The 14,286-nt window shown below is 48.0% G+C and overlaps 2 protein-coding genes across 2 annotated transcripts; both read left to right on the top strand.

Annotated features, from left to right (window-relative positions):
* Positions 1-1,773: 1,773 nt before the first annotated feature.
* Positions 1,774-4,154, top strand: LOC135995326 (macrophage migration inhibitory factor). The gene is made up of 3 exons (XM_065646569.1): positions 1,774-2,066; positions 2,897-3,069; positions 3,891-4,154. Exons 1-3 carry the CDS (start codon positions 1,959-1,961, stop codon positions 3,955-3,957), a joined length of 348 nt encoding a protein of 115 aa, XP_065502641.1. The 5' UTR covers positions 1,774-1,958; the 3' UTR covers positions 3,958-4,154.
* A 666-nt stretch (positions 4,155-4,820) lies between these two features.
* On the top strand, positions 4,821-14,268 carry DDX51 (DEAD-box helicase 51). Its single transcript, XM_065646376.1, has 16 exons — positions 4,821-4,855; positions 5,052-5,419; positions 5,826-6,064; positions 6,190-6,340; positions 7,077-7,222; positions 7,552-7,623; positions 7,801-7,907; positions 8,342-8,450; positions 9,012-9,157; positions 9,862-10,054; positions 10,693-10,808; positions 10,900-11,016; positions 11,916-12,017; positions 12,486-12,549; positions 12,749-12,883; positions 13,724-14,268. The coding sequence occupies exons 1-16, from the start codon at positions 4,833-4,835 to the stop codon at positions 13,748-13,750; spliced, it is 2,115 nt and encodes a 704-aa protein (XP_065502448.1). The 5' UTR covers positions 4,821-4,832; the 3' UTR covers positions 13,751-14,268.
* The last annotated feature ends 18 nt before the right edge of the window (positions 14,269-14,286 follow it).

The raw sequence follows: 14,286 nt of genomic DNA on the forward strand, positions 1-14,286 counted from the left end.
GTTCTTGGAGCCACAGCACCAGCATTCTCTGCTGCTCTCCCAGTTCCTCCTCCCTGCTCCAGGTGCTCTGGTTTTGACTGGGATGTAGCTGGGTATGTACTAATACAACTGCAACCTGTGAATGCCCCGGCTCAGCTATTTGCAGTCACACTCCAGGAAAGCTTCAGCCTGCCCCACAGGTCTTCTGAAGCCTTTCTATGCAAGATGCTTTCAGAGTTAATCTCAGAGCATCCAGACCCTGAAATGTGTGTTCCTAAGGTACCTCATGGCACAAGTACAATTAAGACCACCTCCACTTGCTAACAAGTATACTCTCTAACAGGGAACGTAAAAGCTGCCTTTGCTTCTGTCTCTGGTACATCATCAGAATGCTCTTTGGTATATTTCTGTAAAACATTTTACCTCTCAGTTTTTTGTCTTAGACACATTTCTTCATTGTTCTTATTTTAATCACAGGCAATTCCATTTTAAAACAGATGCTGTACATCCAGAAAATGTATCATGAATGCATAAGTGTGGTGCAATTGCTTGAGGGGTATGCAGAAGTACGTTGGTATTCAGTTAACTTCTAAAAATGCATTTTTAGAAGCTATGAAAATGTATGCACTGCATTTTCCTTAGTCAAGGAGCCAAAGGAGAATAAAATTGCAGATGTCTCGCCACTCTGTGGCAGCAATGCCCACGCTTTGCTACTTTTGGCCAGGCCGCCCACAGAGCAAGCACAGCGGTGGTGCCAGAATCCCCACCCCACCTCCATGCAACAACTCTGGGAGGCAGGAAGGTGGGAGGAATAAGTGGCACTACACAACAGCAGGGAACCGACAATATTAGTTCTTAATAGCACTGTCAGTCGCTAAAAAAAATAAATGCTCCAGTCCTGCCAGTCCTCAGTGTTATAGCCTGTGCCACTCCAAAGCCCCCCCATACAATACTATCCCTTACTCTTTGTTCAGAGCTATGCGTGTTCACACGTGTAACACATACACATCGTCAAGATTTCTAGCAGCAGCAGTGCTTGGACTTTGTTAAAAATTAACACATGCTCAATTCCTGTGTATAAAATATCTGCATGGAGAGGTCTGGGCCTGATTCTCTTCAGCCTACCCTGAGTCATTGCAAGTCACGGCAGCATACGAGGTAGGGTGGGGAGTCAAGCCCTCTGCAGCCTACGTGCATCGCATCACACAGCCCAGTGTAAGGCTCATCTCCCAGCCTGCATCTCACCTCCGAATAGACATGCACCATTTCGTTTCTACGAAAAAAAAAGAGATCACTTCTGCCTTTTTCGAGTAGAGAAATACAATGTGAAAATAAGGATGCTGTCCCGGAGTAATAGATCACTTTCAATTTGATTGAAAAACCTTAAAGAATAATTAACATGCCAGCAAGTCAGACGTTTCTGCCTACATTGTGTTAAAGCTATACACACAGTTAAAACAAAAAACGTACAAATGTGCTTTTATTTTGCAAAAGGAAAAAATTCCCTTCGGAGCCAGGGCAAAGATCCCTTTTTCCAACTGCCAAGCTAGGGCCTGTAGCCCCTTTTGGCCCTGATCCTGCAAAACCTACAGCGGTAGCACCACATGCGTGGATACCAGGTTATGTACGAACTGCCCAGCGCAGCAGGGCGCAGTGCCAGGCAGGAGCACTACAACAGAACTTCAAAAAATGCTCGGTGGTAGTAACAAAGCACGCGAATAACGGCGGAAAGCGGGGGGAGTTGTGCCCGGAACGCTGCGGCGGGAGGGAGGCCCTAACCCGCAGCAAGGGCAGCAGCCGGAGGGGCCAGTCCCGTCTCCCCCTTCCTCTCCCCGCCCCGCCGGCCGCGGTCCCTTTAAGGCCGGCGCGGCCCCGCGCACTAAAAGCGCCGCCGCCGCCTCCTCGCTCCATTCTGCCGCCACCGGTCTCGCCGTTTCCGCCTCTCCGCTCCCGCCATCGGCCCCCCCGCCGCCGCCACCATGCCCATGTTCACCATCCAGACCAACGTCTGCAAGGACGCCGTGCCCGACAGCCTGCTGGGCGAGCTCACCCAGCAGCTGGCCAAGGCCACCGGCAAGCCCGCGCAGGTGAGGGCGGCCGGCGCTACCGGAGCTGGAAGGGCCGCGGGGGAAGCCCCGGGCCCGGGGGTGGGCTGGAAGCGGGGCGAACGCGTGCGTGGCGCCCGGCAAGGAGGGGAGAGCCGGCGGGGCGGCCGCGGGGCTGCGCCCGCTCTGTGCGGCCCGGGAGGAAGCGCTGGTGTCCGCTCCCCCGGCTGGGTTGCCCTGCGGCCCCAGCCCGGGCGGCTCCCGGAGCAGCAGTCTGACCTGCAGGAATCTCGGTGCTCCAACAGCTACAAGGGCGGAGACTTGCCTGTGCTTGTGCCCGGGAGATGGGATTTCAGCCGCGGAGCTGTGCCAGCGGCACGATGGGGGACGGGGCTGGTGTCTGCCAGGCCAGCGAGGCTCTGGCAGAGCCGGGAACAGCTCGGGGAGCTCTGCTCCGGGCTACTCCAGGTTATCCCGGGTCAGGTACGGCGGCTCTCAGGCCAGGCTGCCGCAGCCTGAGAAACCAAAGCCCGATAAGGCTGAACTGCAGACAGGCTGGGTGTCTTGTCAGTGATTTGAGGGTGTGACACACACACCGTTTGAAGGCCTTTTTCCCCAGCTGTGTGCACTTTGCCCTGCGCAGCAGCCGTGCTGTGGTGGGCAGGAGCTCCCGTCCTGCCTGCGGCTTTACACGAGCACAACCCTTGTTCCTAAAGCTGAGAGCCAGGCTGGGGGATCCCTGCAGCGTGCGCTGCCATGGGCCTGGGCACGTACAGCACGCAACCGCACTGCTCAAAGTTGGTACCTAAAGCAAGTTTGCATCGGGAGAGGGAAGGTGAAATACGCTGTTAATGTTTGCTCTCTTCCTGCAGTACATCGCTGTGCACATCATACCTGATCAGATAATGTCCTTTGGGGGCTCCACTGACCCCTGCGCACTCTGCAGCCTGTATAGCATTGGCAAAATCGGAGGGCAGCAGAACAAGACCTACACCAAGCTCCTGTGTGATCTCATCTCTAAGCACTTGCATGTATCTGCAGACAGGTAAGGCTGGGACATGATGTTGTTAAGTGGGTCTCTGAAACCGCTTTAAGTTCCTTTAAAAATAGAAAAAGGCAGGAATAAGTCCATGTGATTGAGAAAATACAAAGTGATAATTTGTAGTGTTTTCACTTAAGAGTTTGATCTTTCCCTTGAGAGCCCTCTGTTAAATGGCTTCCTATTCTCTGAGTACTCCAGAGGACCAACAAGTTGTACAGGGTGCTTTTTTGCTGCTGAGGTGTGATGTCCTTCAGTGATGGGAGGCTGGAGGCACAAGGTGGGAGCAGTAACAGGCTGGAGCTGATGGGCAAAGTAGAAACCAGCAGGCTGTGACCAGCTCCCTCACAGGCCATGGGGCCTTGGGAGAGTGTCTGTGCAGCAGTGAGACAGCAAGAACCTGCTGCCACTGATGTGCTGGGTCTGGAAGTGAGAAGTGCAGAGCCAGCCCTGAGGACCTGCTTGGCTTTTGTAAGGCTGCCTGTTTGACCTGTGTGAGGAACTGCAGCGCTCGGGAACAAAAGGTTTTGATCTCTGAAAATTCTGCTGACAAGCTGCTGACCAAACGCTGTCTGGTGCCTGAGCAGACCCTGACTGAAGAAGAGTTGGTATTTTAAAAAAGGCAGAAGTACAGTTCCAGGGACTCTAAAGAATATTGCCTGTTGGAGGCTCTGCCAGAGAAGTCAGCTAGATTTCCATAAAAACAAAGCTTGACATTTCTTCTGAGGAACAGGAAGCACTACCCCACAATCATGTTGTCTTGTCTCATTACTTTATATAGAGTACATAATAAATACTTATTGTGTGCTTCTGTGTCTCTTTGGCAGGGTGTACGTCAACTACTTTGACATGAATGCTGCCAACGTGGGCTGGAATGGCTCCACCTTTGCGTAGAGCTCTCTTGTCTGTGAAGAGGCTGCTCCCGGACCTACCCCCATCCGGCCCTTTAGCAGAGACCACCGCACAAATGGCCCCATGTTGCATTTTGTACACTCACATATTGATAGCTCCGTGCTAGTGTGTTTAAATATTGCTGCTTTGACATTCCTCTGTTTTCTCTGTGTAGAAAACAAATAAAGATTTAGAAGTAAGCTGTCTGGTGTAGGCTTTGGCAGGTTGGGGATGGTGCTGTGCCGTCAGCAACATATGTTGCGCTCTGCTGAAGCAAACAAAAGGAACACTTCGGGTTTGCTTCTGTTCCTCAGACAGGGTATTTCACAGCGTGGTCAGACCGAGTGGCGGGTGCCTCACAGCACTGCAGGGTGACTTGTACCTCGCTGGGCCCCAGGGGCTGTAGATGCCTTCAGGGTTTCTTGCTGCTCAGAGGTTTGGGTTTGTTTTCTGTCCCCTCCAAGGCCACAGCAGAAGCAGTCCTTGGGCCAGCCCTGTGCGTGCTGCTTTGGGGAGGCTTCCCTCTAGGAGCGTGCCACCCTTGTGGGGCCAAGCAAGCACACAAGGAGTGCTGTTCCTTCCCGAGTCCAAACGCTGCTGGCCGCGTTGCTGAGGCCGCGTCCCTCAGGCACCGGGTGCGGCCTGCTGGGCCGCGGCCTGTGCTGTCCTCTGCCCGCCTGTCCCCGGGGTGATGCTGAGCTGTTCCGGGGCTGCAGGAGCCGCGACCAGGACACTTTCGTCACCCCGCGCTGTCCCTCTTCCCGCGCTCCCTCCTCACCTCAGCGTGCGCGCGGCGCCGCCCCTCCCGCCTTCCGGAGCCTTCCGCCGCGCCACGCGGCCTCCGTGACGTCATCTCCGTGCGCCCGGGCGGCGCGGCCATGGCGCTGTTCTGCATCAACAGGTACAGCGTTGAGCTCAGCCCGGGACTCAGGCCCGGGTCAGGGCTCGGGCCCAGCCCGGGGCTCGGGGCAGGGTCGGGTCTGGCTGCGGGAGCAGCTCCCCGGCGTCCCTTCGCACCACGGGCCCGGGCGGGGGGTGCTGGGCCGGCCGGGCCTGGTGCGGGCGGCGGGTGCCTGAGGAAGTTTGCGCTGTTCCAGGTACGGCGGGGATGAGGAGCAGCGGGAGGACGGGGCCGAGGCGGAGAACCGGGCTCGGGTGCTGCTGGAGAGGCTGCGGCAGCAGGCGAGGGCCCGGCAGCTGAAGAAGCGGGAGGAGGCGCAGCCCGAGGGGGATGGAGGCGAACGGGCCGGGGCTGAGCCGGGGCGGCGAAAGAGAAAGAGGAGCCGGGAGAGCGAGGAGCGGCCCCGTGCGCAGGGCCGGGGGAAGCTGGAGAAGAAACAACAGCCCCGCAGCTCTTCCGAGGAAAGGGCGGACAGCGGGGTGGCAGCAGGTGGCAGCACTCCCTCCAAGAGGAAAAAAGAAAACAGAAGAAAATCCCAAGTGCCGCAAGAGGGAACTGGAACAGGTAATGATAAACTGAGGCTGTAGGATTTCACTTTGTTGTGGTCGACAGTTCTCAACAGAGAAGTAGACACAGTTTGCCCTTTGAGTAACTTGTCAAATTTGCATGGTGATAATTTCTGCTTTCCTGTGCTTGTTATGTCCCCAAAGTAATTCCTTTTTTAGATGAAAGCCCCATATTGTAAACTTCGAGGATCAGTTTAGTGTAAGGGAAGGAGGGAAGCGTGTCACCTCAGTCTTCAGTTGCATCCATACCAACAAAGAAATGTTTGGCATTTGCACTTGGATTTAGGAAGAAAGAGGAGCTTGGAAGTTATTTTTTAAGTCCTACATTGTAAAGTATTGCCTGCATCCCTTTTCTATAGTACGTTCTGACCTGTCACTTTATATTCCTGTTATCCAAATTCCAGATTCTGAAGAAGACACCAAACAACAGGAAAACAGAAGCAACTTTAAGTCTTCTAAAAGGAAGGAGAGGGATGAGGAAACAGAGGCAGCTGAAGAAAGGAAGAAAGGGGACAGTGAAAGAGCTGAAGGAAATCAAAGCACAAAGGACGAGCCATCTGTAGCAGCCTCAGGAGAAGAGGCAAAACCTCCCCCCTCCAGTTTGGTGGTTCTTGGAGACTATGACAAAAAGTCAGTGCAGAAGGTAACTAGCTTGACTGAATTTTGATGGTGACCAGGAAGGAACATGCATCTTGACAGCATATTTATATATGGCATTGTCTGTTTGATGGCAGGAACACTTTGTTATTCTGCTTTCCTTCACCTCAGGTTCAGCCCTTCTTACCGCAGTGGCTTGCTCAGCCCAAACTAGTGCAAAAACGTATCAAAGATAATCTAGTTCCAGTCGGACATGTCCCGGGAATTCATCCCAGGCTGTTGAAAAGGCTGCAGGTGAATGGGATAGAGTCCTTTTTTCCAGGTACCTTGATTGTGCTTTTGTGTCTTTCTAAACTGACTTACATAGTTCCTGCAGTCTCTCGTTGTGTGTCTTATGTAGTTAGTGAAGTAAAACATGAAACAAAAACAAGTTTAATGCATCGAAGTGATTGTACCAGTTTTAACCCTTCAGTTTCAAAGCTTTATCTCTAGGCTGAGTAATTAAAGTCGATTATCTAGTCATAAATGTAGCTCCACAAAATATGGTGGCTTGAGGTAACAGCTTGACTTACTCCAGCGCCTATAGGTGTTGTGCATTTTACTCCTTGGCAGATAAAGCTGCATTGCTGTGTTGCGTATTCTGTGTTGATGAAAGAGTAGTTTGTACTTCAAAGAAACAATGCTTACAGACAAATATTCATAAGTTTTAAATCTGTCCAGTGCCATCCTAATGTGAGAACAAGGAGACAGGTATGAGTTGAAAACAATATTTAACAGAATAACATCCTAGCTGAGTGTGAGAAGTAGCTGAATTCATGGAGAGGGAAATCTCTATATTCAGTGCTGAGCTCCTGTGAGTGTACAAGAGCCAGGCAAAAACAGTGTCTGTTTTAACAACTGGTTTTGATTTCTTTCTCTCATTTCTCTCTTTCTCTCATGTCTATAGCAACAGCAGCACAGATGTGAAAACAGATTCATTGTGTATAACTGCTTGTCTGGATGCACTGGGTTTAGTCCAGTTAATTCTGTAGTTAATGTTTGTTTCCATGTTTGTTCAGTGCAGGCAGAGGTGATTCCTGCCATTCTCCAGAGTGCATCCAATGGGTATTTGATGGGGCGGGGAGGATATCGCCCCAAAGACATCTGCGTCTCAGCACCCACTGGCAGTGGTAAAACCCTGTCTTTTGTCATACCTATAGTCCAGGTGAGTTCATCCCCAGTGAAATACCTGTCGGGAAAGTGCTGGGGTTGCTTTTGTTGAAGCAAAACCTGAACTTAGAAGTAGGTCAAAAAGCCAAGGAATTTGTGGCTGCAAAGCAGCAGGTTTTTATCTCAGAGCTGAGGGAGCTTTATGAGTCCCCTTCATCTCAGCATCCCACTCCGTTTCTCAGACAAGCTTAGCATGAGGAGTTGGGAGGGTAAAATGGAAACATAAAACTCCGTGAGGATGTGTCTCTTCTCACTAGGTTAGATACCAGAACCCTCTTCTCTCCCCACTGCTTTCAGGGACTTATTTGGCCTTTGTTTTGGCAGGTTCTGCTAGATCGTGTTGTTTGCCAAGTACGAGCTCTGGTGGTTCTGCCCACCAAAGAACTGGCACAGCAGGTATGTGGCTCTTCACCTCCCTGAGCAGAACTGGGCCGAGGGAGAGGCTGGTGCAGTCCAGACTTGGCTGTTCTGTGAGGCAGGTTGAAGACCCATCAGTGGGTTTGATGTTAGTGGAATGGTATGTATTACTTTAACCAATTTTTGTTCTGGCTAACCAAGTGCATCTCTTTGCAGGTGAGTAAAGTGTTCAACATTTATGCTGACGGGACAGGTCTGAAGGTCGTTCTGATTACTGGCCAGAAATCTTTTGCAAAGGAGCAGGAAATGCTTGTCCAGAAAAAGTAGGTTGAAAAGTCTTTTGATAAAGTTTAAAGCTATCGTAAAATATTTAATCTCAGTAAGCAGAAGGTCAAGATACAGGCAGTTGTATCATGCCATCATGCAATAATTACTAGATTTTGGGGTTCTTGACCAGCTGAGTAGAATGCAAATGTTTACCTTTTATACCCACAGGTACAAAGGAGTGTTAAGGGGTTTTGCTGCAACTAAGCTTTTTTTTTTAAGAGCACTGAAGAATTACGTTTTTTGTGTAAAATGAGGGGTTAGTGTCCAGCACTGCTTTTGCGTGCTTCCCAAAGTAAAGCACATATTTGAATTATATTACTTCTCAGTTAAGTAAATAGTAGGAAAATCTGAAGGTCTGCTGACCAAGGATCTCTGTTACATCCTTTATGGTGTAGGGAGAAACTTAATGATGGGCTGGTTGTTCTTTCAGAGTGACAGGCTACTGCAGCCTGGCTGATATTATTGTGGCTACGCCAGGGCGGCTCACAGATCACATCAACCAGACCCCGGGGTTCAGCCTGACGCAGCTTCGCTTCTTGGTGAGTCAACTCCACAGATCTCCCATCTTAGCGTGAGATCCATTACAGCTCTAATTCCTGCTTTTATTCTTGCATGGTAGATAAATAATCTCTGCTGGTACTGTTGTATAGGCCTGGTTTCCACTCCAGATTCCTCAGGCAACAGTCTCAAGATGTTTTGTTCCAACTCGTGACACCCACCCATCTGCCCACTTCCCCTTCTCTCTTAGCCTCTTGCAAACACAAACTCAAAGCCCTGTTGGTCAAGATCGGGTTAAATTATCAGACTGTAGTAGTTTCCACCATATAAGAGTCTGTGCAGAGACATAGTTGCAATCTTATTTAGGATATGGAGATTTGTATCTCTTATTTGGAGACATGGATTGGGTTCATGTGCAGATGAACTTGTGTGTAGTTTGAATGTCAGGCTGGCTACCGAGTCACTGAAATAAAAGCAAAGTTCAGTTTTGAGGTAGAAACTTCTGCCTTCATTTGATAATGATAATGTTACAAAAGGAAAATAAAAGCTGCCTAATGCCAGGCAGTGTTTAACAAGTAGTGGTTTTTGTCCTTGTGTATCAGATCGTGGATGAAGCTGACCGTATGATTGATGACATGCACCAGAACTGTCTGAATCAAATTGTGAAAGCTGCGTTCCAAGTAGAAAATGGCTCTGTCTCCAACATACTTTTTCAGAGGACCAAACCAGGGCCTATAACAGCAGCCAGGTAAGTTGCCAAATGTGTTTCTTTGGACTGGTAGCACGGACACCAGCACGTAGATGCCACTGCTCTGCTTCACGGTACTCCCTCACTGGCACTCCCAAAGCTTGCTCACTCTGAGAAATGTCTGCCAAAGCCAGGCAGCTGCTTTTTCAAAGCTTGAGAAAGACAGTGAATAGCTGATACTAGAGGATGTCTTCTAGTCTGAAGCCTAAGTATTGTATTCTCCAGGCTTTCCTTAAGTAGGTTAAAGGAGCATCAAAAGAAGGCACAGGTATTGCAAGTCTGTGATTCACTTGCACAGTGACTCTAGTAATGCCCTCTGGCAAGCTGAGTAATGGATGTGAAGGAAAACTGTTGGAATGATCTATCTGCAGCTGCTGTTTTCATACAGCACGGTAGAGATGTGTCAGAAACTGAGTTCAGCGACCAAGGAAGCAACTGGAATGAGGACAGGGGTAACTAGGATGTGAGGATGCGTGCAGGGGTAATGGCTGTCAGTTCTGCAGTTGGTTGAGAATGCTAATCAGTTCTGCCTGTGAACTCCACCATAAAATAGGGGTGAAAAGAACCTGCAGGAAAGGCCCAGAGCAGGATAAGAGCATCAAAAAGAGTTAATTGCTTCCCTCATAATATCATCTGAAGGCACTTGTGGGGGAACTCCTTTGCCACATCCTCAAAGCTCAGTTTCCATGTGCTGTTTATTTCAGCTCCTGCTATCCTCAGATACCCTTACAGAAACTCCTGTTTTCAGCCACACTCACCCAGGACCCAGAGAAACTGCAGCAGATGAATTTATTCCAGCCTCGCCTCTTCACGTCTGTCTATTCTGAGAAGAAAACACTCAGAGAGGGAACAGAGACTGAACAAGACACTAAATACACACTACCCGAGGAGCTATCGGTATGACATTAATTCTCCTGTATAAATTATACTTGAAGATTTGTTTAACTCTGGATTATCTAGTTCTGGTTTTACCCTATAAACAAATATGCCTTTCCTATGATTCCTTGCGTTACAGAGGTGCTGGGTGAAAGTGGCTTTGGGAGTATTTATTATCCAGAGAGCTCTACTTTTGCACATCTATTTTCATTACTTAGTGTACATTTGGTTAAGACTGGATTGTTATTTTTAATTAAAACTTTCTTCATGCAGAATTAAGTTCACCAGCAATGGGGAGGGGAAGTATGAAGTAACACAGTAGCACTTACCAGGTGTCCCTATGTATAACGTGCATTTCAAGGCACGTAGCTACAGGTCACTCTGCAGACAAGAATGCACTCTGCAGACAAGAATGCAGCGTGTGTTGTTACTTGCCATGGAGACGCGCGAACAGAAAAGCCCAGGTCTCCTGTCTCCACCTTGTGCTGTATCCTCCGTGACTTGTTCTAAAGGGAGTGGTGTTGTGGGCTCTGCTGTTGCTGCTATTAGTTGTAAAACATCCGAGCCTATGTGGGTTACGGAAACCTAGTGGGTTTCAGAGTAGACAGCTTTTGCAAGAGGTAACTTTTGTCTCTGAACTTCTTCCCTGTCGACTGCAGCAATGTTATGTGCCTTGTGACCTGAATTCCAAGCCTTTGCTCCTCTTGCATTTCATGCTGACAATGAAATTTAGCCGCGTGTTGTGCTTTACCAACTCCAGGGAAGCTTCTCACAGGTGAGTATAAGAATGAGATCACTCTAGTAGGTACCTGTCAAGTAATGTTACAGAGTAATGAAGTGACTGTTTCTATCTCACTTACCTGCAGATTGTTCCTGCTGGTTCAAGCCTTCGGTGGAGTCACTGTGGCTGAATTTTCTTCTCGGTTATCTCCAAATGAGAGACAGAGAGCCATGAAGGAATTTGAGCAAGGCAAAATACAACTGTGAGCATCTTAAATTAGTTTCCTGTATGTTGTCCAACATGGGATATTTCCAGTGTGAAAAACTAGGTAGAACCAAGAACACAGTTAATTGGGGTCCCCTGTAAAACAGAGCACGCAGGAAGCCGTTTAGAGAATGCCTGCGAGATTTGGGACTTTTGAATTGTTGACCCTGCATGTAATCTGGCGTTTTCTAATCTAGCCGTAATCTGAATTTCTGTTTGTTATTTTATAACAAGCAGTAAATATAACTTCTTGCTCATATAGTTGTCCAAAACACATACAGTTCTGTAAATCTCAAGTTTAATGTGTGTGCTTGGGGTCTGGCACGTATTGGAAGAAAATGGATGTTGGTGCTGGAACTATATATAGTATTAGTGCTTCCTGCCAAAGAAATCCCTGATCAGACTGGCATCCAGATTTACTTTTATCCCTGTGTTTGACTTGCTTTGTGATTTTGGTAGCTGTGTGGAACTGTATCTGAGAAGAAGGTCAATATTTATTTTCTTCTGGATTTTTTTTTTAATGCAAACCCTGTGTTTATTTCCTCCTTGACTACTGGAATTTCACACCTCTCTGTCTGTATTCAGTGCCCTTATGGAATGTTCATATAACTACAGGTGTGTAACGTCCAGTGTGGTGGGAACTGTTTGGCTCAGTGTCAAGTGTGTAGAGAACCTGGAAACAGTAGCTTCTCATGCACAACAGTAGGTGACAAGACTAGTGATGCTCAGAGGTCTGCGGGCAGCTAATGATGCCAGGGACAGCAAGGAGTGGCTTACAGTGCCGCTGCCATGTCCGGGGGTCACAGGGAGATTAGCAAGAGTTCTGCTGTGTTCACTTGCGTGTGTATAGTACAAGAGATGTTACCTGAGTATGACTATATATATGTTTAAAACCAGGTTAATCAGCACAGATGCCACTGCACGAGGGATCGACATTAAAGGAGTGAATTATGTAATAAACTATGATGCGCCACAGTTCATCAGGACATATATTCACCGGTAAGACAACTGGGAACAACAGGAAGATGTTTGAGCTTGGTTTACTTTGAAATATTTAGCAAAAGTGACATGCATTTAAAAGGGTTTCTAGCTTTGCATTTTTTTACTTTAATATGCAAATAGCTTTCTAATAAAAATTAAGCCCGTAGCATCACCAGCATAATGCAGTATTGAAATGGAGAACTAGCACCCTATTTTAGAAAATGTATTTTACAGGAGCTAGAAATACTGTCCTGGACAGAATCACGTGCTAGGTTTCTAGATGATCAGAAAACTGCAGCGGCTCAGCAGCTATAAATGAGCCCTGGAAATGTTCATCCTGTGTGACGCATGGCCAATCCTGCTGTGCTAACCTTAAAAAACTCGGACTTTCTTAACTCTGGAGAATTTCAGAATTGAACTCTTGGAGGCGATAACGGCAGTGACTGAATGGCTAAACTGACCTGATGCTACTTTTTGTGTTTTCAGAGTTGGAAGAACAGCTCGTGCAGGCGAAGCGGGTGTCGCTTTCAGCTTGGTCCTTAGAATTCAGGTACGTCGTTGGTGGGGGATTTGTTTGATAAGGCTGCGTGGAGGAGTGTAAGGAAGATAAGGTTCATACTGCTTCCCACCTTTCCCAGCTGAGGAGACTTCAGTTATTTCCCAGCTAGGCAGCACATTCCAAAACATGCTCGTTTTCTAGCTGATAGACAGTGGGGTGTCTCATCTCCCGTGTCGGTTCTGTTTCGCAGGAACGTAGGTTTCTGCGCATGTTGAAGGATGCCGGCATCCGAGACATAAAGAAGCACCCGGTGAAGGGCAACTCATTAAAGCCATTGGTGCAGCAATATGAGGAAGCTCTGCGTAAGCTTGAGAAGACAGTCAAGGTAATCGAAATGGGGGTGAAGATAAAAAAAAATCAAACTACAGCTTGCAGTTTATTGCAGCTCATGACTAGCACAAGTATTACTGTCCAGGATCCTTTTACTGAGACATTTAAATTTCAGTATGTGCGCAGTGGTTTTGGGTGCATCATTACTCAGAAAGGGTGGGGAGGGGAGAAAGATCTTTTTTGTTAAAAGAAAGACAGGCAGCATCCCTGGAGGTATTTAAAAGATTTGTAAACGTGGCACTTAAGGACATGGTTTGGTGGTGGACTTAGCAGTGCTGGATTTACAGTTGGACTCAATCTTGAGGGTCTTTTCCAAGCTAAATGATTCTATGATTCTGTTCTATGATTCGTGGTGTTTCCTTTTCTATTCTGCCTTTTTCATTACCTTTGGAGCTGGGATTTTGGCAGCTACCCAGAGGTAGGCAAACAAAATGCAGAAATGAAACTTTTTGTTACAGAGTTCATGCTGACTAGAAGTTGGGTATTCCAAGCCAGGAAAGCATTTTTTGCTGGCCCTCCTTTATACATGAGTGGGAAGGCTGGGAGCTTTCAGACAAAAGCAGGGGCAGCATTTAACTTGCTAAATGGATGGACTAGGGATCCATAATAGACTGTTCGTGCTGTATGATTTGTCAGGTGTTCTGTTCTCCAGTTGAAGGATTCCCGATAAATATCTGTACTTGAAAAATTATGATTTCGAGTTGCAGACTAGCAGTGTTTGAGGACTGGAGCAGAAAGGATTATTAAATTGTCCCATTGCTTCCCCAAAGTCCCTTCTGTGTGACTCTGAGACAAGGGCATCTTCAGTCACCTTCTCAACTTTAATTTTGAACAGAACGAGCGAGCACAGAAACGAGCCTGAATGAATGGAAGCTGAGGAGGTCATGCTTTTTGGCACTGAAGCAGCTGAGCAGGATTGGTCATGGACTGCTACCCAGCATGGCAAAGAGACATGGCCCCTGAATGGTCAATTCCTCAACCTTATCATATCTGAAGTCAGCTATTACACATCTTGCTCCCCTTTCAAGGACAATGTGAACAGAGTTCAGTAACTGGCTTAAAAAAAAAAAAAAAGATACAGTTACCTCAAAGAGGACCTTGCATCATCTACTGGCACATGTAAAACCACCACCGGTGAAGAGAAGAGCCGTTAGAAAGCTCTTGAGCAGGGGCCTGATGGAACTGCTGCTCTCCAGAGGTGCTGGCTGTGGGACAACTCATGGTTCTGTCTGACTGCACAAGCAGCTCTACCTGCAAATGCATAAACACCTGCATGGTGCCTACAGCAGAGTTGTTTGACGAGCTACTCTAGGCTGGAGTGATTGCAACTTTTAAATAAATTATATATATTTTTTTAAACCAACGTCTATTTAATAAAGATTCCTGGGTACAAGGATG

This window comes from Caloenas nicobarica, chromosome 16, assembly GCF_036013445.1.
Source record: "Caloenas nicobarica isolate bCalNic1 chromosome 16, bCalNic1.hap1, whole genome shotgun sequence".
NCBI classification, from domain to species: domain Eukaryota; kingdom Metazoa; phylum Chordata; class Aves; order Columbiformes; family Columbidae; genus Caloenas; species Caloenas nicobarica.

Coding starts and splice junctions, on each gene's coding strand:
- DDX51 (XM_065646376.1), top strand. CDS start 4,833: ATGGCGCTGTTCTGCATCAACAG. Junction 7,908..8,341: donor GAAATGCTTGTCCAGAAAAA/GTAGGTTGAAAA, acceptor TTGTTCTTTCAG/AGTGACAGGCTACTGCAGCC. Junction 10,809..10,899: donor TCCAGGGAAGCTTCTCACAG/GTGAGTATAAGA, acceptor ACTTACCTGCAG/ATTGTTCCTGCTGGTTCAAG.
- LOC135995326 (XM_065646569.1), top strand. CDS start 1,959: ATGCCCATGTTCACCATCCAGACCAACGTCTGCAAGGACGCCGTGCCC. Junction 2,067..2,896: donor CCACCGGCAAGCCCGCGCAG/GTGAGGGCGGCC, acceptor CTCTTCCTGCAG/TACATCGCTGTGCACATCAT. Junction 3,070..3,890: donor TTGCATGTATCTGCAGACAG/GTAAGGCTGGGA, acceptor TCTCTTTGGCAG/GGTGTACGTCAACTACTTTG.